This window comes from Haplochromis burtoni, unplaced genomic scaffold (assembly GCF_018398535.1).
Source record: "Haplochromis burtoni strain Fernald_Lab_line unplaced genomic scaffold, NCSU_Asbu1 Contig_90, whole genome shotgun sequence".
Taxonomy (NCBI): domain Eukaryota; kingdom Metazoa; phylum Chordata; class Actinopteri; order Cichliformes; family Cichlidae; genus Haplochromis; species Haplochromis burtoni.
This window is the reverse complement of record NW_024582451.1, coordinates 1,569,231-1,589,453: the sequence shown is the minus strand read 5'-3', so window position 1 is coordinate 1,589,453 and position 20,223 is coordinate 1,569,231. Positions and strand designations below refer to the sequence as shown.

Here is a 20,223-nt window from a genome sequence, read left to right as displayed (position 1 = left end):
AACTGCACTGTCCTTAGAAAACTGGCTCTTTTTACTGACAAGCTCCTAAGATGATGTCAATGTCGCATTTTATCATTTTCATAGTTTATGACTATAGTTATAGGCTATAATTTCACTGGGGTAAAATTACATTTCACTGAAGTATACAATGAAATTGCAAACATAGCAACACAAACACAATACCCTATACCCAAAATGCAGATTAATCACCCAGGAAAACTAGGTCCAAGTACCACAACAACAAATGAATGAGAATTAAGAGCCAGCCTATAAACATTGATGGATGTCAACAAAAGATTTTTTTGTGTCTCTCAAATAACATTTGAGTTGTCTAAAACGTCAAAGATTGCCTAAAGGCTTACTGCGCGCCACTTCTAGTGAGGCAGCCATGTTAGTATTAACTTACATTTACTGATGGCCAAAACTATGGAAACATGACCTGAATTGTAATAAGCCACACTCTTCTTTTAAGTTTGCATGGCCATTTGTAAAAGCTTTATGATCCTTGAGAGCACATAAAAGACTTATTATAGTTACTAAGATGCATGAGCCTCAATAAGAAAACCTCCTACCACTGCAGATGAGACAAGGTTTTATTGTGACGGCAGAGGAGGGCTGGCAGGCAGGATCAGTCAGTCAGGGTGACCTCATGTGTTTGGCACAGGGAATGCCTATCAGGTTTCCCTGTGTGCAGATTCCAGCTTGTTCGCTCCACACCATACCCAGACCCAACCCCCTGAGGCATGTGTGTGCATGAGTGTGTATTTGCATGGAGATAACTGCATGTTCGTGGGTGTGTTTGTGTGTTAGGGTGAATGAGATCGAAAGGTAGAGAGATAAATTATAGGAGATAAATTATTCAGATCAACCATGGTTGAGAGAGAAAGAGACACTTCGGGAGGGTGAGCTGGGTGTCAGTCCCCGCCAGTGAACTCTATGAACTCAACAGGGCTCCCACCCTTCCTGTTGTACAGTTCCCCCCCGCCTTCTTCCTCAGTGGTAACGTAATGTTCTCTCATATTTTCTAACAGGCATGTTATATGTAAAGATTAATGCTGATCAACTGTTTTTAGCAATTTTCTAATATACATGAACCTTCTCTTTCATATCTTTTCAAAGAGAGATGTATGTTAACATATTTCTTTATGAAAATTCCAAATTGAAGAAAAAAAAAAATACAGGCAGAGAAAACAATTGAGAGTAAACAAGCATAACCCTTCAAGCAGCAATCGCACAGGGCTAGAGTGGTCCCTCACAACCTCTGGTTGCTAGGAAAAAAATGTGCATTCCCTTCCAGTTTGCAAGTGGTTGGTGGACAAAAACCTCAGTAAAATCAGTGTTAAAGAAAGTGCTGCACCAAAAAACCTTGTCGTGGTTGCTTTCGTTTGCTGGCAGCTAGCCAACGCCGTGCATAGTTTGCATGGAAGATGCAGATTTGTCTGCAAATACTCGCTAACCAAGCACCCAGCAGTAATGAAAGATGAAAAAATATGACACAAACCAAAAGCAGAGAACGTTCAATTTCAAAAGTTGCACCTTATTGTCAAAAACCCCCGCATTTTTAGTTTTACTTTAAAGGCAAACGGTTAGCTTTTGCATTCTGCATCACATTCTTCAGTTTCACCACTTAGCGAGTCAACAGCAGTGTTTCCAGACTATCTGGAATCCTTCTCTACAAATTACAGGCAACCAAGTCAATCTGCTAGAGACAGCAGTACAGCAATTCCACTTATTGCAAGCAACTTTCCACAATTTCCTTCAGCCACTTGCCAACCAGTCAGGAAATAGACATTTTTCTTTAGTGACCAGTGGTTTCCAGGCAGTCAATGACCAGTCTCTACGCATGCATGACTAGAGCTTTAGAGATTTCCCAGTAAATATCATCAACCTGGTATCGTACAAACTTGGAATGAAATCCAAATGTGTCCACTAAAAACCACAAATTAGGGTAACCTTGTAACCTCGAGTGACCTGTTAGAGAACGGTAACCACACAACAATCACTATAGTAACAACAGAGCACACGCTGCCAGCAAGCCTATTAATAAAGCCTCAACAGGCTAAGAGGCTTCCTATTTAACAAATCAGTGTAGCAACTACCATGCAATTGCACCAGCAGAGAAATGTACAACTCCAAACACACACAGACACACATATGGGTTAAAAATATGCAACACGCTAGTTAAAGCTGCTGTGGGAGCCAAGCATCCCCATAACCCATGAGTGGGGAACGGTGGCGTGGGGGCTGCCTGCTGTAGTGAGAGTTACAGCAGTTGAGCTGCTCTCTATAACTAAACAGATCAGCAGATCATCCCGCTCTCTACAGGAGGTCTAAATAACTGGGGCGCAGAGTTCCTAGACATTTCTGAGAGACACGAGCTCAACAGTCATCTTACTGACTACCCTGGATCGGTGGTGGGGAATGTTGGCTCACCATTGCCGAAGTGTTTATCCAACGTTCGCGGGAAGGTGGGGTAATGTCAGCTTAGTGATTAATTGCACGCCCAAAGTGCTGAGGACATAGAAACTGCTCTGAACGGCGCCGACTGCAGCTCCAACAAGGGTTTATTGCTTTATCGGCTGAATCCTAATGTGACCCTCTTTCTTCCCCTCCTCTGATGGTTCCAGTGGTGCTGGAGCATCCGAAAATACTCGGCAAGGTGCCACTGTGGTTAATTGCCCAATGTAGTGTAAGTTTTCACAGTTCTGAGGAAGTTTCTACTGCATTTTGCATTGATAAGTTTGAAAAAAGAGGCTTTAGGAAACACTACAAGTGCAGCATGTCTGCACAGGGCTTGATACAGATCTCTATGGGTTGATATAAAGCTCCCTATACAGCATGATTCCTCCCAATATGTTGGGGAAGCATAGCATATGGCAGTTACACAAGCATGCAGCTGTTGTTTTTGGGGGCTAGAAATAAATAATGGATATAAGTCTTCCACGGGGTACTCAAGACAGCTAATGAGAGAGAGAGAAAGCAGACAGGGAATTAGTAACTAACTGTTTTTCAAAGCCAGTGTTTTCTAACATTTTCATAAAAGCCCAAGGACAAAAAATACACAAAGATAAAAACATCAGTATTCATCAGCATTTAAAGTACACAAGCATTTGAATTTATTCCAAACTAGCACCAGTAATATATTAATATAGACACAAAGAAAGATTTGTCTTAAGTGCACATAAAAGCACTGATCCTGCATGCACTCTCTCTCTCGCTCTCACATACTCAGTCCTACTCCTTCTCTCAGAAATGTAGGTGACCTTAATAATTTAGGGGGAAAGGGGAGATAGAAGAGATAGCGTTTGCCTCTGTGAAGACTGTACAGGAGGAAACCAGTGTGCTGCATCAAACCTTCCAATAGGTTTGTCATTTTCAGGCATTCACCTGCTACAATATGAACCTTTACCCTCTATTGTGTGCAAAAGGGGGTGTCGGTAAGGCGACATGATTAACTGCTGAAAAGGCAAAGAACCGGCATCTTGTATGGAGACCACATATCATAATGACACTTTTTAATTCTGTTGCCAATGGCTGTTTATGTGCTACTAATTACTGGTGAAGAATAATAATCTCTCCTCCAATTGGACTCTATCACGCCAAGGGCTTTCTACCTTCCTCGTCTTTCCATTTATCCTGGTTTGCGACTCTGCTGGCTCAGCTTGCTCTCTGCATCAGAGTCCTTGCAATCTAATTCATGCCGCCTACCTGTCCCACTCAGTGTTTTTCCATACGCTGACTAATGTGCACATGTTGTGGCCTCAGAAGCGGCTGGAGAAGTGGAAGGGGCTGCCAAAGAAACCATTCAGGCAAAATCTAAGAGGGTGGCTCGAGTCATTTAACTCAAATAAAGCTGGGAGAAAGGCCTGTTTGCTCTTGGTAATCCCCCACTTGCTCGACAAGGCTTCGCAAGGTTCATCTGCTGCGCTAAATTGGTGCACGTATTCTTATTTGTATAGGAGCTCAAACTGGCAGCCATTCAAGCCCTCGTGCCTATTTGCTTATCCTCATTCATGGCAGAATTGGCTTTTTCCGGAGCCATTTTTCAAGCTATGCGTGACACGGTATTTTCATTGAGCTTGCCACTACTAATGCAGCTGCGCAGAGTAAATGTTGCCGGCAGCCAGTATGTGTGTTTAGAAGAGGGGCAACCAGGGCCTCCTACTGTAATCACAGCTGAAAGGCTACACTACTATTTGCATGTCTGTAGCTGGGGTTTCCTCCAGTTTCCACATCTAAATATCTTGGTGAAGACACCAGGTCATTGGTTTGTGCAGCCACAATGGAAATTAAATGCAAATTCCTTAAAATAGGATGTACACGGGCAGATAGTTTTGTTTACTTGCCAGGCGATGACCTCATTAGGGAGATGAAATACCACACTGAAAAAAAATATATATACATATTGGTGATAATTCCAGTTTTTGTCTCTAAAGGAACAAAAAGTAGAAAATAAATCATTTGTTTTGTATCTTAATAGAATAAACCTTGTCTTTATTTACCAGCCACAAAGGAAAGCTGGTATTGTTTTCAATTTAAGATTCTGTATGTCAAAATGGTAAAATGTGATCTTTCAGGAAGCAAGAACTACCACAAAGGACATTTTGAGTTACTTAGTAGGTGTCAGAAGAAGTCGTGTCATCTTACAGGCATGTAGGTGAGATCAAAATAAAGTTTAACAGACCGGACACAAGATAATCTCTACTTTGGTTATGACTTCATGATGATGAGGTGCTTTTAGTTTACCGAAGCATGTCTGGGTTTGATAGAAACCACAGACTGCAGCTCAGTAGTAACCTGAAACCACGAGCCTCTGGCTAAAGTATCTCTGGACTTTGGGATCAACATGAGTCTTTAGATCACATCACATGCACGAGGGCTTCAAGTGATTAACATACTAAATTCACAACACCACCACTCATGACAATTTTATTATGAACTCATTAAGAAAGGGGAGATCAGGGCCTCCTACTGTCTGAAGAGACAATGAAGAGACATTTAGGCCTGATTAGGTATGAACATAAAAAGCAGTCATGGGCCTCCTTCAGATGCCCTCAGTCAAGAATGTGAAAAAGCAGTTCTGCTGCACTAGGGGGCCATACAGAGATCCTCTGGTGCACTGCTCCTTAAGCGTGAGCAGGAACTACTCATTAACAATATGTGAGCAATTACTCTGACAGAGCCTGAGTCACACTCAGTGAATGCGACCATGCCAAGCAACCACCTCCTCAACTTCTCCAAACCTTCAAACTCCTTGACGTTACACCACCTACCCAACTGGCAGTCACGTGAACTTGCACGCCGACGGTACAGCAAAAGATACAGACAAAGGAAGCTTCAGCTACACTCGAGTAACACTGCCTGTCTCTCTCGTCTTTACTTCCTCCGCTTCATTTTTTTGCAGTACCAGGTTTTCATCCTTTACAAGCAGCTTGCTCTCCTTTGCCTGACCAATATTCACTTCCACCCCTTTGGTCTTAACAGCTTTCCATCTCACTTGGAGGCAAAGCAGATTCTATTTTCTCTTTTCTATGGATGCATTTTCACTTCGTCTTGAGGGTACATACTGTAGTTGCTCACAGTTTGGTCAAACATGCTGTGAAACATCTCTAAAATAGATATATATGGAATAATCAGTTGTTCATAGAACACACGCTGCTAAGGCCGGGCTGCATATTGACTTTTTAAGAGTGGCCTGAGTACTGATAATGTTCATCGGAACATTTTAAGATATCTAGATATGTAACAAGGCAATATAGTTTATATCAGTAATCAATACATTAACAATCTGATGTTGCATTGGATAAATACTTTTTTCTATAAAGCCAGATCATAATGATCAATTGTGAATGTCATTGGAAGGTTGTATCCAAGAGTGGAAGGCCCCTTACACCATCTCTTAACTCTTTACCCCTTTAAAGCCTACTAGGAGTAACCCTTGAAGCTCTTTTCTGAACCAAGTGGTTTCTGTCATATTTCAGGCCTCCTTTTACAGCAAAATGACTGGGTTTGCATCAGAAGTTAGTGAGGGTGTTCTCCGCCTCTGCAACTGCCCTCAGAAAACCCCAGAAACTATTCTAGCAGTCATCAAATCATACCTTTAGTTATATATCCCGAGGTGTCAAGACTCATCATTATGGGTACGGGGAGGTCGTCAAATGTCGTCTTTACGGGGGAAAAGAGTTAACCAGCATCATAAACTGCAGTTTAAAGTTTGTGTTAAACTTTGTGCTGCGGCTCCAAGCAGCTCGCAGTTCACAAATCTTCTGCCACGAAACGATGCGTCGTAATCCTCATTTAGCCATTGCTGTGCCTTACGAAGAGAAACTACGGTCATATACAGCAGGCAACCCCTCGCAACAGTCAAACAGAAAGCTTTTAAAGCAAGAATGTTCTGGATTCAAACCTGCTGGTCAGCTGGGACCTTTCTGTGGTAAGCTTGCGTGTTCTTCCCGTGTATGGAGGGATGTTTTGCTGTTGTGTATTTCCAAACAGGAAGGGAAATCATGTCTTTGCATGTTATGCTGAGCACAGTTTGTTTTAATAAAAATGTTTGCGACATCTCACATGTGGCTCCAGCTTTCATCTGAACATGTAGTTCCCATTGTGAAATGTTGATTTATATACTGAGTATTTCCATTTAGCATAAAAAATACCAGTTCTATGTAGAACCGCTGTCAGGTTACTGTAGAAAACATCTAGACCAAAAAACTAAAAACGAACTAAACAGATTAGTTGTGGGTGGAATGTACTGATATGTTATGTTTGCAGTGATCACAGGACAATTATCATTACTTGTATTGTCATTTTTATTAAACCTCACTCATTCTTCTGTGTATATTAAAAGAGGTCTGCCATTCATGTCATCCTGCACAGATGGCAGGACACCAGGCTGAGCAGACAAAAGAAGCTTCCGGAAATAAAGTAAGAGGCACACAAAAGCGGGGAAGGATGGAAAAAGAGTAATTATAAAGACAACATGAAAGAGAATTTAAAGATGAGGGGAGTCTTGGCAAATAAAAAAGGGAGCAAGAAAGAGTGATTTGAGAATAAGTGAGGGGATATATAAACAAAGATGAAAAGAGTAAAAAGCAAATGAGAAAAAAAAAAAGTACCCCACCATGCTCAGATGCAAAACGAGCGACTGAAAACAGAGCATGAAAATGCCAGGCAAGGCCCTTGCCAGAAAAGCAAGAGAGTAAAACACTGGGCCAGACTAGACAGCTCCAGGCAGAAAGCATGCTACAGAAGGAATCACTAGTAAAGAAACAAGAGGGAGAAAAGCAGGTATATTTGTAAACCCCACTGGTGGGTTTGAGTGGCACATCATGTGTCTTGTTTCATACGGCTCTAAAACTAAGTGAATATCTTTTCTGCTCCTCTCCGTCTCACTTTTTGTTGGCTCTGCGTGCCTCTGTCTCTGTAGAAAACACAGAAAGCCCACTCCAACAAAAATGTGTTTCATTTCAGTTCCTTATAAGGAAGAGCTCCGAATCCTAAGACAAATCATTTTGATGAACAGGAAAAACCTTTGTAAATGTAATCCTCGTTGCGTGTGCACACGTACCACTGACCACCTGTGGTTCGCATTTTGTTGATGCACTAATGATACCAGTAAGAGCTTGTGTGTTTGTTTGCCTCTTTTCACAACAGCACCTTGGGAAGCAGAAAACCCAGGTTTTCACTGCACCACCTTCCTCCCCTCATGCCCCACATTTCACCACACGCAGGTAGGAGTATCTCCATCTTGCAGTACAGACTAGAGTCACCCGTTATCTCCAGATGGTCAGGGGAGGAGATTCCCCAGGGCAAGAAGTCCAACGCCAAGAACATCATTTTATATTTTAGCCTATTGTGAAGAAGCAATACATGACCTGGTTTTAGAACCTTTACTTTGAGCACTAGACCGTTTAAGCACTTTGTACTACAGACAATATCAGTCTGTAACTCCTGACTTCATAAGTGTCAAACTTATTAGCCGACTTGATTTGTATGCACATACCGATGCCGCTGCCAATTTGTGCTTGTAAACCATGCTATGCAGTAAATGCACTCGTGTAACATTGCTCCAACATTTCTAATCCCCTCGGTGCTCCAAAGCTAATACAGAACAGGTTCCACTTCCCATCTCTGGAGACTATAAACATGTTTCCTCTCCTCTTTATGTTCCTCCATTCCTTCCACTAACAAAATGTGGATCATTCTTCAGAGAGCACCCTGTTAAAGCAGCTCTAATGACACGCGGATGGCACCACGCAAAGAGCCAGAACTCAGCACCAGGCTCAGTGTGGTGTTCTGAATAAAAGGGTCGTGAGAAGCAGTAAAGCAAACACATTGTTAATGTAAGGGTGTGTAGTTAGGGCTTGGCTGTCATCTGACAAATGAGAAGTGCTCAGAGTACATCCACTGTAGTGTTTCTGAGTGTGTGTATGCAGACAAAGGACGGAGAGACAGAGAGAGAGAAAACAGCATTTTCTGCTTCATTAATTGACACAGCGGAAATTTAAAGCTGGGTAAAGCTTTAAGAATAAGCAGATAAAGGCAAAGGAGGTTAGTTTATTAATTCTTAGTTCCTGATTTGACTCCTGACTGGTCAGACCTTTATTGAATGTTACTCCTTGACTTTCTCTCACACTTCCCGCCAGTGATACTGCTCCTATCTTATAAAGCTGCCAAAAAAAATTATATATAATCTAAAAAAAGCAAGCTCCCCGACCCCATGAAGTAAAAATCGGGAAAACATAAAAGAATAAAAAGAAAGGCAAGGCAGAACTCTTGATAAAAGCTCAGAATAAGCTAAAAGAGAATGCATGACGGGTTAATCTGCATCAAGGCAGGGGAGGTATTTTGTTTCAGACAGTCAATTATGAAGTGCATATCAGGACTTACAAGCGGCAAAATGAGTTATCATACCCCTTTCTTTGTACAAATAAAAACATATCATCTCTCAGACTTAAAACGCAGCTCGGCTTAAATAAATGTAATTTAAAACATGCACTTTTCCAGGCATAAAACTGCAAGATAAACCTTTCGGCACGGAGTCACGTCGACAAGACGAAAGAAACTAAGCCACGTGCTAAATTTTATGCCACTGACTGCTGATTTAATAACACATTTTGGAAACAGGTTTCCTTTCACCCTCTTTGACTTTGCTTGCTCTCAGAGTATATGGAAACCTGCCTCCCTTCTTGTTGTCCACATGTTTCTCTTTTTCCTCTATTGAGGCATTAGAGAAGGATTTAAATGGCTTCCCTGTTATTTTTGTAGCACAATGGATCAACCTGTATAATGTAACCTAACCCTTTCCCCCTTGCTTATAGAAAGCCCGTCCCTCCCTCCTCACAGTATCTACTTCTCCACTGTGTCTTTTTCACACAAACACAACCTTTCCCTCCGCTGCTTCCTCCATTTATAAAGAATTAGACAGAGTATTAATGGTGCCCATGGCAGGGGCAGATTCAGGCACAGATCCTCTCAAAGGGCTCCATCGACTGGTGTTTACTTAAGGCCAGAGACATTAGCTGCCGCTACTTCAATCTGCTCCTCTCGGCTTCTCAGATTCTGTACTGTAACAAAGTGACCTGCCCGGCACAGTGTATGTTTCAGAGCGTGTGTGTCTGTTACGGTCTGACAGCGCGTGATCATTGACAGTAAGCGTGTAATGACCTAGACTGTCAATGGTGTAACAGCACAAAGGTACAGCCGTGTCAGTCCAACAACGCAAAAGTCCACTAAATGTCACAACAGAGCCAGAATTTACTGCCGGTATTCAAGGCAAATTATCGCTAATTTGAGAGTCCCTTTTGTGCGTTGCGTGCGTAATAATGAAACTGAACCGAAAATGCCTGTCACTGAGTGAGACTGAGATATAACTAACAGGCACTTAGTGCGCACATTTGGTTGAAAATCGTATTCTTCCCTAAACACCACCATGAAACAACAATAATTGATCTGTGTGCAGTAATTGTTCTCGTGGGTGAGGGGAGGGGCCAGGCTGGGTCCTGGGCGAGGCATTTTACTGTAATTTTCTCATTTGTGATGCACATCTATTACCTATCATTAAAGTTGAATGCACAGCAAGCTGTGAACAGCACTAAGGATCACGCTCACATGGAAAGACACAGGCTGAATAAAGGCTGAATTTCAGCAAATGACTCCATGGACTGATCATCTGGGGAATAGACAGAAATAGGGCCTTTAAAGGATCCTTTCATCAAAGCTACATCCTGCCAGCTCCCCCTAGCCATAACCTCATATAAAAGCCACACACACACACTAATGTGCACACACAGACACACAAGTCCTCTTTCAGGAATCAATAATTCAGCTAAAGAGAAGCACATGCTACGCCCCACTGCACTAATCAATAGAAAGCCAAATGTTATTGTTTCATCTCATTCTCTGACTTTCACATTCTAATCTGGGCTGACTAGCACATGCTGGACAGCATCAAAGAACTCCATTAAATTAAAATATAATACACACATACAAAGGGGACAAGGGGACCCGAAATTTAGGAGGCGCCTCACTTTATCCTGGTGTGCTGTGATGCTAGTGTTTGTTCCTTTTGTCACAATATTTCTATTAGTTGCAAGTGAACACAGATGTCCTATAAAGATTCTATGCATAAACTCAACAAATGAGTCATATAACAGAGGTGACAGAAAGAATGGTAACAATTTTTCTCAGAGTTCTGCCTCCCCCAAACTGCATGGTCTCTTGGGAGACTGAGGCTATTTATTGATTACACAGACTTGTATGATTAGGGAGTGAAGGAAGACTACTGTGTATCCATAAAGAGAAGCTTGCAAGGAATTTGTATGCACTCTATGTGCGTGCAAATGCTTAGCCAAAGAGAGTGTCATGTGATTTTGTCAAGTGGTGTGAACTTGCCAGCCAAGGCCCCTCTCCCCTCTCTGTAATCGAGCTATCAATGATCATTAATGAGAGCGTGAGATAGCTCTCCACAGCCCTCTTGGCCACACTGCCGAACGCTCTGGCCTCTCTCCCAGGCTTCCTTTCTCCTATTGACCCCATCTGTGGCTCTGCCATACGCGCCCTAAAGGCCACTAGCCACACTAACTAACCGTGAAAATGAATATGAACGTCAGCTGCTTAGTTATACGCGGAAATGCGCCCTTCCGTTGCTCCGCACACTCCACTTTTGGTCTCGTTTGCACGACACAGAACCCTAGCAGCTCGCTCACGGATGCATCAATCGCTGACGGTGGCAAGATCTGATCTGTGCTGACCTTGGGAGTGAACTGCAACACAGGCGATGGAGCAAAGGGGCCCTGTTGCAACAAAGGAGGAGAAGTAGGGAAGACAGAAAGAAGGGAAAAGAAAAGTAGGAAGGAGGGAGGGATGAACGGACAGGGAATTGAGGGGCATGCTTTGATTGAGAGGCTCCCAAGATGAGCAACTCTGAGATATGAGAAAGGGGAGGGAGGAAGAGGGGGATGATGGAAGGGGTAGGGGAGGGTGGTGTGAGGGAGAGGGAAGCCATATGGCAGCAGTACAAATGTATTAAACTATAAATCAGGGGGAAAGCTAGTGGACTGCCAGGTGGGGCCGCAGTCAGGTCCTCCCAGCTGGAGGTGCAATGGTTCACAATGCAGTTCAGCACGGAAAAGGATGAAAGCATCACTGGTATTTTGCCTTTTTAAACTTTATAATTTTTCCTTGCATATATTTCTTAAACACATTTTATTTCTCTTTTTATTTCCTGGAAATAAATGGGGTGAAAGTGGCACATTGATTCTTCCAGCTGAGCGTTTGAAAGAATGCCAAAAAACAGCTCTCGTTTGAAAAGACCACAAAAATAAAATATATTTTTATGCTTTTACACTGGCAGCTGCTATGGTCCATCCAGTCTGTTCTTGCAGACACGAGCTCACTTGGGGCAGTTTCTTTAAATTTACTTAAATTATTACTCCACACTTTAAATTAACCTCGAACATCCAGTGGGACTCACGGAGAGCAGATTTAATTTTTCAGGTCAAGGGTTAAAAGTAAAGGTCACTGTGATTTTACAAAACATGCTAACCAGATTTCTGTTTGACCAGAAATCCAAAACTCAGGCATAAATTACACCGAAATTTTACACAAACATCTTATGAAATAAATAATGAGGGATAACAATCATTGTTAAAAGACAGACTAAGACTGAGATATACAAATATAAAAAATGACTATATAGAATTTCTGTTTGAGTAAAGAGGTTTAACAAAAGTACTGCATTACCCGTTTTTGAGATCACAATCATATTTTAAATATGAGGACAATTTTTAATACTCAGATACAAATCTTTTGCATTTCATTCAGGAACCCATGGACATCACAAAATGCTGTGGTTCCTCCCTTGAGAAGCTGTGCAAGGCCTTTACTGTTGCTTGTTTGTGAGCTCTCTGCATTCAGTTTTGTATTTAATAACTGAAAAGCGTGCTCTTTTGTGTTGAGATCAGATGACTGACTTGGACAAGAAGAAGAATATCCCATTTCTCTGCCTTGAGAAACTCTGGGCTTCTTCACAGTATGCTTTGGGTGTTTGCAATGTCAAGCACTGTCCCATCGGTTTTGCAGCATCTGACTGAATCTGAACAGAGAGTATAGCTGTCTACACTTCAGAATCCATCCAGCTTCTTCTATCAGCTGTCACATCATCAATAAACACTAGTGGCCCGGTTCCACTGGCAGCCATGCATGTCCATACTATAATACTGCCTCCAATCCATTTGACAGATGATGTGATATGTTTCCGATCATGAGCAGTTTCTTTCTTTTCTCCACAATTTTCTCTTCCCATTATTCTGGTACAAATTCATCTTGGCTTCATCTGTCCAAAGAAATTTTCTTTCAGATCTCTGCAGCATCTTTTAGACATTTTTTTGGCAAAGTCTAATGTGACTTCTTTGTTCTTGAGTACAACGATCATTTTGTAGACCCACCGAACTGTGTCTCTTGAACTAAGCCCAGCACTTAGAGAGTGGCTCAAAGAGTTGGCAGTTCGTCTTGTAACCGGAAGGTTGCCGGTTCGAGCCCCGGCTCGGACAGTGTCGGTCATTGTGTCCATGGGCAAGACACTACACCTACCGCCTACTGGTGATGGCCAGAGGGGCCGATGGCGCGATATGGCAGCCTCGCTTCTGTCAGTCTGCCCCAGGGCAGCTGTGGCTACAACTGTAGCTTGCCTCCATCAGTGTGTGAATGTGAGAGTGAATGAATAGTGGAATTGTACAGTGCTTTGAGGGCCCAGAAAAGCGCTATATAAATGCACTCCATTATCAAAATATTTCTATATACAGCTGATTCAGTTCTATTGGCGAACACCTTGAATGGATTTAAAATCCACTGTGGCGGTGCACACGCCCACAATTATAAAGAGGTGTCATTGCCCAAATATTTAAACTGCCATTGCGCTCTGTAGTGCAACTGTGAAGCAGTAATCCATATTTTGATAACATTTAAAAGTCAGTAATCAAGGCTGAAGAAAATATTAAATATGCCATTGGCAACGTCAAGTACTCTGAGAATCGGGGGACACATTTGGGTTGGCAGTTTAAAAAAGTCCATCATATCAATCATATTCGATTGCCACATAAAAAATAAATAGTTAAAAATAACAAAATTTCTGTGTTTTCTTTATAATAATCATATCAGATACATTCACGGTTTAATAACCAAATGAAATGCAAAGTAATTCTATTGAAAGTTCAACTGTACACTTGCAGCTCTTTCACCGATGTGCATCACACTGTCACAATAATGGACAAAAATTAGTGTTACACATATGGTAGAAAAACAAATAGAGTAATCCCCAAAAGGCTTCCATTTTAATCCCTTGATGATGTCTGGGTAGTGTGCCCAGCCAGTGTCCTGGCAGCCATCAGGGCCCAAGCCTGGGCGTCCATCCCAGAGGCACTGATGCATACTATAACTGGAACAAACACAGGCGGCCGTCCTCATGCCTGCTCTGTGTCACAGCCGTACCACTGCCACAGAATAAAAGGGTTCATAACCCATTTTTCTCATCTTTGCAGAAATCTGGACATTTATGCTGTTTAGAGAATTTAAAGTGAGCTACATTAATTAATAAATGTTTAGAATCTTTCATTTGCTTAATCTATAGTGGCACAATAAGAGATTTCGCTTCATAAAATTCCCCTGAATCTGCTAAACATATTATTTAACATGTTACGCTTCACAGCATCTCTTTAGGAGCTCAGCAGTAGGCAGATTAAGTATAGATGGAGGTTACTGGACAGCTCCTGGTTACGCTCTGCTAGGCAGAAGAGTAGACCAAAGCCTTGATCCCTGATCCTTGATCATTCACTCTGTGACATATATGCACACATACATACAGACACACACACGGAGCGGCATAAACATCCGAACTCCAATGAGGTTCTTGACATCACAACCATCGCAGCCAAGGCCAACTATCCACCAAATCCCATCTCCACTCAGAGATGGGGGGGGGATGAGGAAGAGTGGGAGGGATACAGGACAAGAGTGTAGGAGTAAATGAGAAATGAAAGAAGAGCAGAAGAGCAGCATACCTTGGTCTGGAGATAGTGGGGGTAGTAGTAGGTGTACTGAGGGTACATTGGCTGCTGCTCCAATCGCTTGCCCATGTAGCTGGAATCCTTAGCACTGAGGCAGGGAATGGTGACACGGGGGCGGGAGCTGCCAAGTAGCTAGCAATGGGATAGAGGCAATGAAGGGACTGTGCAATTCCTGTCTTTGCTATCCACACCGCTGTGTCACTCGCTGATCCCTCCAGGGAGAAAGCAGGGTTTGCGTGTCGGACAGTGGCTGGGAGAAGGGCTGCCTCTGATGAGGAAGCTCCTGACGAACTGTGTCTTACCGGTCCAGGGAATCAGTACCGAGGCAGATGCTCACTCAGTCTCACACTCTTGGATCAATGCAAATATTTCCACAAGTGCTAGAAGCAAGACAGGCGTGTTTTACAGAGGCTGCTGTTGGATATTAACGCCTAACAAGGGTGAGGTAGAGGAAGAAGAGGAAAGAGAAGACGCGAGGTGCAGGTGGCAGTAGCTCTGGCAGTCCAATAAATGTTGGAAAATGGGAGAAGAGGAGGAGGAGAGGAGGAGGAAAGGAATGGTAAGGAAAACGGGAAAGGACGTATACGTTCACTTCTCTATTTAAGCTGTTTCACTCCAGTCTTTTGCCTGGGCTTTAATCTGTCTCTCTCTCTCTCCCAAACACTGAATCTGACTCTCTCGCTAGCTGCCCCTCTCGCTCTCTCTTTCCCTCTCTTACATATACGCGCACACACACACACTTTCTCTCTTGCCTCTGTCTGATTCGACGATGGCTGCGTGCTGTCCTGTTTGACAGAGGGGAGATATCCTCAGCGCCGTCAGATGCACTTTGTGCAAGGAGCAGAGTCACAACACGAGAGCTGAACACAGACACGCAAAGCAATTTCAGTCCGTAACGGTTGAGCCAGCGGAAGGACAGATAACAGAGCAAAGATCCCAGTTTCTAAATGATGTGACACAAGCATATATATATATATTTTTTAAAAATCCACCGGTTGGTTATTCAATCCACTGAGTTCCAGCTAGTAGATGAGTGAAAAAAGCCCCCACAGTGACAGTGTCCCGGGTGCCCAGTGGAGAAGGAGTCCCTCGTCTGCGATCCTCCCTCTTTCTGCTCTTGTAAAATGTGTTCCTTATTTCTTCCTTGGCTCTCTCACTCCTCTAAGCACCCTGCCTCATTCTCTTTCTCTCTGTCACACAGCTGCTCTCTCTCTCTCGCGTGCGCTTTCTCTATTACACAGTCTCTCAGCCTCTCTCTCTCCCTGTCTCTCTCTCGCTCTCCTTCTACTCCACACTGACAGGGTGGTAAAGGGGGCTCGTCCGAGGTTGCGAGCGGAGCAAACTGCCCTCCTCCTTCTCCAGCCCAGCTGGTGGGAGGGTCTTGAGCAGATCTGTGCAAGAGAGCGATCCAGACACAGACCAGCGGGCTGCAGCGTTTCCACAACCTGGGAGAACGCAGGGAATAGGAGTGGAGACGAGCGGGGATGGCGCCAGCGCGAGCAGTCGATTCCCCCTACTGGCTACACAAGGAGCTACCGCCTGGAATACTGTGTCTTCACACGGATGCTTTCGCTTCCCAATCTTAGCCGATTAAATTCAAAAACCAGTTATGTTCAATAAATGACTTCACGCGTGTATCTGTTCAGAATCTAAAAGTATATCTGAGCTATTTGTTAACTATAGACTAGGTAATTTCTGTTGTAGAAAATGGAAATAAAAACAAAAATAAAAGACAAGTTTTAGAAACCAATTTAGAAATATGTGTTTATATATATATATTTTACTTTCTTTAATTATAGGTCTTATTTGGAATTTCACAGCACTTAAGATAATCCTGGGACAAAGCAATGTAACTTCATAATCTCTTTTTAACACATTAGTTTTTAGGGACTGAAGGCAGTTTTGAATGTAAAATATTCCCCCAATCCTGCTAAATATGCTCCCCTGAGTCCCACGTGTTTGTTGTATAATTTACAAACTGTTTCTGGATTACTTGAAGTCCTGTTTACATGCATGCTTGTTTATCTCAGATCCATCCTGCTGTAGTACATGTAGAGTGTGGGCTTGCTGAAATGAGCATTTTCCCTGAAAAAAAATGTTGCATTCGAAGATATGTTGCTCCTGAAACTATATACTTCATTCAGCTTTAATGGTGCCTTCACAGATGCCAAATTCATGCACACTCAGGCACTATTTAAATACTGTGAATGTTTTTAACAGTGTCGTGATTGCAGGTCAGATGGATCATCTTGTCTTTGGTGTTTTTGCTCTTTTGTCGCTCTTCTTTTGCCGATTTATCTCAACTTTTTTTTTTTAATGAGTTGATGATATTCAAGATTCAACATATGATTTAGTTTTTTCATTTTAACATTGATTACACACCATCCTGAAACACTTGTATGTCATCTCGCACCCTCTGACTACACAATGAGTAATTATCGTGCCAAGTGAAAGACTCCAGTGAAACCCGCTTCCTGTGCAGCATTAAATCTCTTTTGATTGACCGTGACCAAAAACATCACAAAAAGAGCATTCGGTCAATTTGGAGAGCGTTTGCCTGATCACAAGCAACCGCAGCTCCAATCACATCTGCAAACAAGATTAAACACAGTGCTTATGAAGTCCTACGTCTTTTTCGTCACACACACGTCCACAAGAATGAACAGCAACAGACTGAAAGTTCTCGAGAGTATCTCGATGACGCTGAGGCCACAAGTTCAGGAGCCTCATTTTTCACTCAATTATCAAATCAGCTTGGGTTTCGTTTAAATTACCTGCCATGAGAACTGAAGAAAACTGCAGCCAACAAGTACAACATGAAATTACTGGACTGAAAACAATTACATTTGGGCAATTTCCACATCTGAAAATAGACCCCTGACTTTGATGAGTTTAGTTTTGCATTTCATCTGTTCCACTTCAGAGCGTTACACAAAAACCCACGAGGCTGATGTCTCCTTCTCAAAAAATAATAGCCTAATTACAAATGTCTAGTGCAGTAACACACTCAAGATAAGTGATTTCAGCTGTAAAACAAAACCAAAAAAAGAATTCACAACGCAGTATATAATAAAAATTAATTCAGCCACATCTGTATGTCACATATTGTAAGTTACAATGGAATCTGTGTTTGCGTAAATCCGACACAGGAAATTGAATTATTGATAACACTTTGCAGATCATATTTAAATAATATGGTGTAAATGTCACTTTTTCCCCCCCTTTCTCCAGACTAAATCTATACCAGCAGAAGAATCTCATGGACCAAAGGAACGCACAGAGAGAAAGGGCACCTTTTTTCAGACATGGTGAAGCAAATACAATTATCAGATAGGTCACTTTTATCTGAAGGAAAAGAGTTGAGGCTGATATTGATTGTGGATTACCAGATTAACAGTCTTTGGTTCAACTGGGCACAAACTCTGAGCAACTGTGGAAAGATCTACTGTACAGAACACAGAGGAAGACGGGAAATCGGCCAACGAAGAAAGTGGCTAAAGAGAGGATACAAGGGAAAATAAGAGGAAGCAGCACGAAAAATATTCATTTGTTTTCATACAGGAGTGTGGCACTGTTTGCATTTCATACATAAGGAGCATCGTTTTTGTATTTTCACTCTAAAAGCCTCATTTAAATTTACTGACGATGTCGTTTTGGTCCTACATTTTATCCAGGTGACCAAAAGATATGTTACAAACTGTTTATTTAGTGTGTTTATCACACATGGCATCCACATTGTCTCCAGAAAAGCAGGGATGATTAGTAGAGTCTGATTAGTTTATCACGAGACTGATTTAAGCTACATTTAATCTATCAGTTTCGATATTTAAAACGACCGATAAATGAAAATTTAAAAAAAGAAAGATGAGACGAGAGACACCATTCAACCATGTTACGAGTCTTGATGTAACATAGTTTGTCCACCAGAGGGCACTGTGGAAGTTCCCTGTTAGCATTGTGTTTGGAATGCCACAAACAAGCAAAGTCAGACATACACAAAACAACAAAAGAAACAAATGTGCCTTTGGAAAAAAAAAACTGATATATATATTGAAGATCATATTCTCTAAAATTGTCAAATATAGCTTTAAAAGAAAATCTTACGTGAATCAGACTCAGTGTTCTGATCAGGCCATCGGTGGGACCTTTGTCATTTTATTTGAAAAATTACATAGATGGTTAATCATCTATAAAGAATTTAATGTGACTGTCAATCAGCCATTATTGGTCAATAATATTTTATTATTTTTTGTGTCATATATGATGATAAACGAAATATTGTCGGTAGAACATAATACAAAAAGAACAACATCCATGCTATTTAATGTCACATTGGGCTGAGAGGAATGTCAAATATAAGCATGAAAAAAATATTTTGTTCCATTAAAAAAAAAAAAAAACTATTATGATTAAACTGTAATAAAAATGCCTGCTAGCATTTGTACTTAATACTTTTAGTAAGAGAGAACGATATTTTTGCTCATATTATGTAATATTTAGTATTATTATGACAAAAAAGGGTTTCTCGTTTTCTAAAATTTACTGAAATTAGTCAAGAGGGAATGGAAACACAGGAGAGTACCGTTACACAGACACTGGTCAGCTAAATCATCAATATTAATTGGTTCAACCATTAAGAATTAAAAGCTGGGAACTGAGACTTGACTCTTGAAACTAAAGAAGTTGACCTGTGGCCCTACAGACAACACTAGAAACTCTTGAGAACTGGCTGACATGAACTTTCAGCCTTTACCCATGAACTGGCAGAGGTTAGTTTATGAAGGCAATTTAACATTAAGTAACTGGAGAGCTGTACTACATCCTGCATGTAAATAAATGTCAGCACTATGTCTCATTCCATTGAAGCAGACCTTGAAGACTCTAAGAGCGTTTTGCCTTGATGGTGATGGAAGTGTTCTGGTCTGAATCAGTGAGACTGGCGTCACAGAGAAGTGATATGCAGCCAAATATTTCATGCAGAGGGGGAAAAAAGAGCAAGTGTGTTTGTCTCTGCTCCTCTATCAATAATACTGCTGTAAGAAAAAGGTTTTTTTTATTCAAAATGAGAACATGAGGACAACAGAGAGGAAATACATAAATTTCCACCAACATTCCTATTTTTGTAACCTCCTTTGTAAACTATTAGACCCTTGAGTAGGCCACGCAGCAAGGTGGCACTGAGTGTTCTTCACAGTGATGGAAAACTCTGATTTACAAGCTGTTCATCACAATGAAACCAAAATTGGCTCTCTACTTGGACAGACACTTGAAAGCCTACACTGAAAAAAAAGCAACAAACTTCTGCAGCCAGGTCTGTAAGCATTTTTAAAAAACAAGGCAGTAGCCATCTGCTGCTATTCTTTTTCTTTAGGCCTTCTTTTGATTCTTGTTGATTAACTTTCTAAATTGAGAGCATAAGTGAGTCATTCACACGGCGAAAATAGAGGAAGAGGAAGACAGCTGAGGGTGTATCATGCCCCTGAAGGTGTTAAGTAGTTACAACCCTGTTCAAAGGATTTAGTCTAGTAAAAGAAAACCATTGCATGATCACACTGTGGCTTAGGGACACAGCTCGAAGGTTTTAGTGTTATTTTTATCCTTCATTTAACTGAATCAGTCAAATTCCTACTTAGCAAGTCTGAACAAATATCAAAGAAAG

The 20,223-nt window shown here is 41.7% G+C and overlaps 1 protein-coding gene across 6 annotated transcripts in view; it reads right to left on the bottom strand.

Moving 5' to 3' along the window:
• The window catches only part of LOC102292681 (RNA-binding motif, single-stranded-interacting protein 3), a 284,741-nt gene that overhangs the window by 181,026 nt on the left and 83,492 nt on the right, over window positions 1-20,223 (bottom strand). Inside the window, exon 1 of one of the 6 annotated variants that reach the window (XM_042222670.1) lies at window positions 14,559-16,296. The exons of 4 other annotated variants lie outside the window; for them this stretch is intronic. In XM_042222670.1, coding sequence (XP_042078604.1) covers window positions 14,559-14,633 — 75 coding nt within the window. In that variant the 5' untranslated portion in view covers window positions 14,634-16,296. Of the gene's footprint in view, window positions 1-14,558; window positions 16,297-20,223 lie in introns of those variants that run through there. One more of the 6 variants, XM_042222669.1, reaches the window with a different exon arrangement.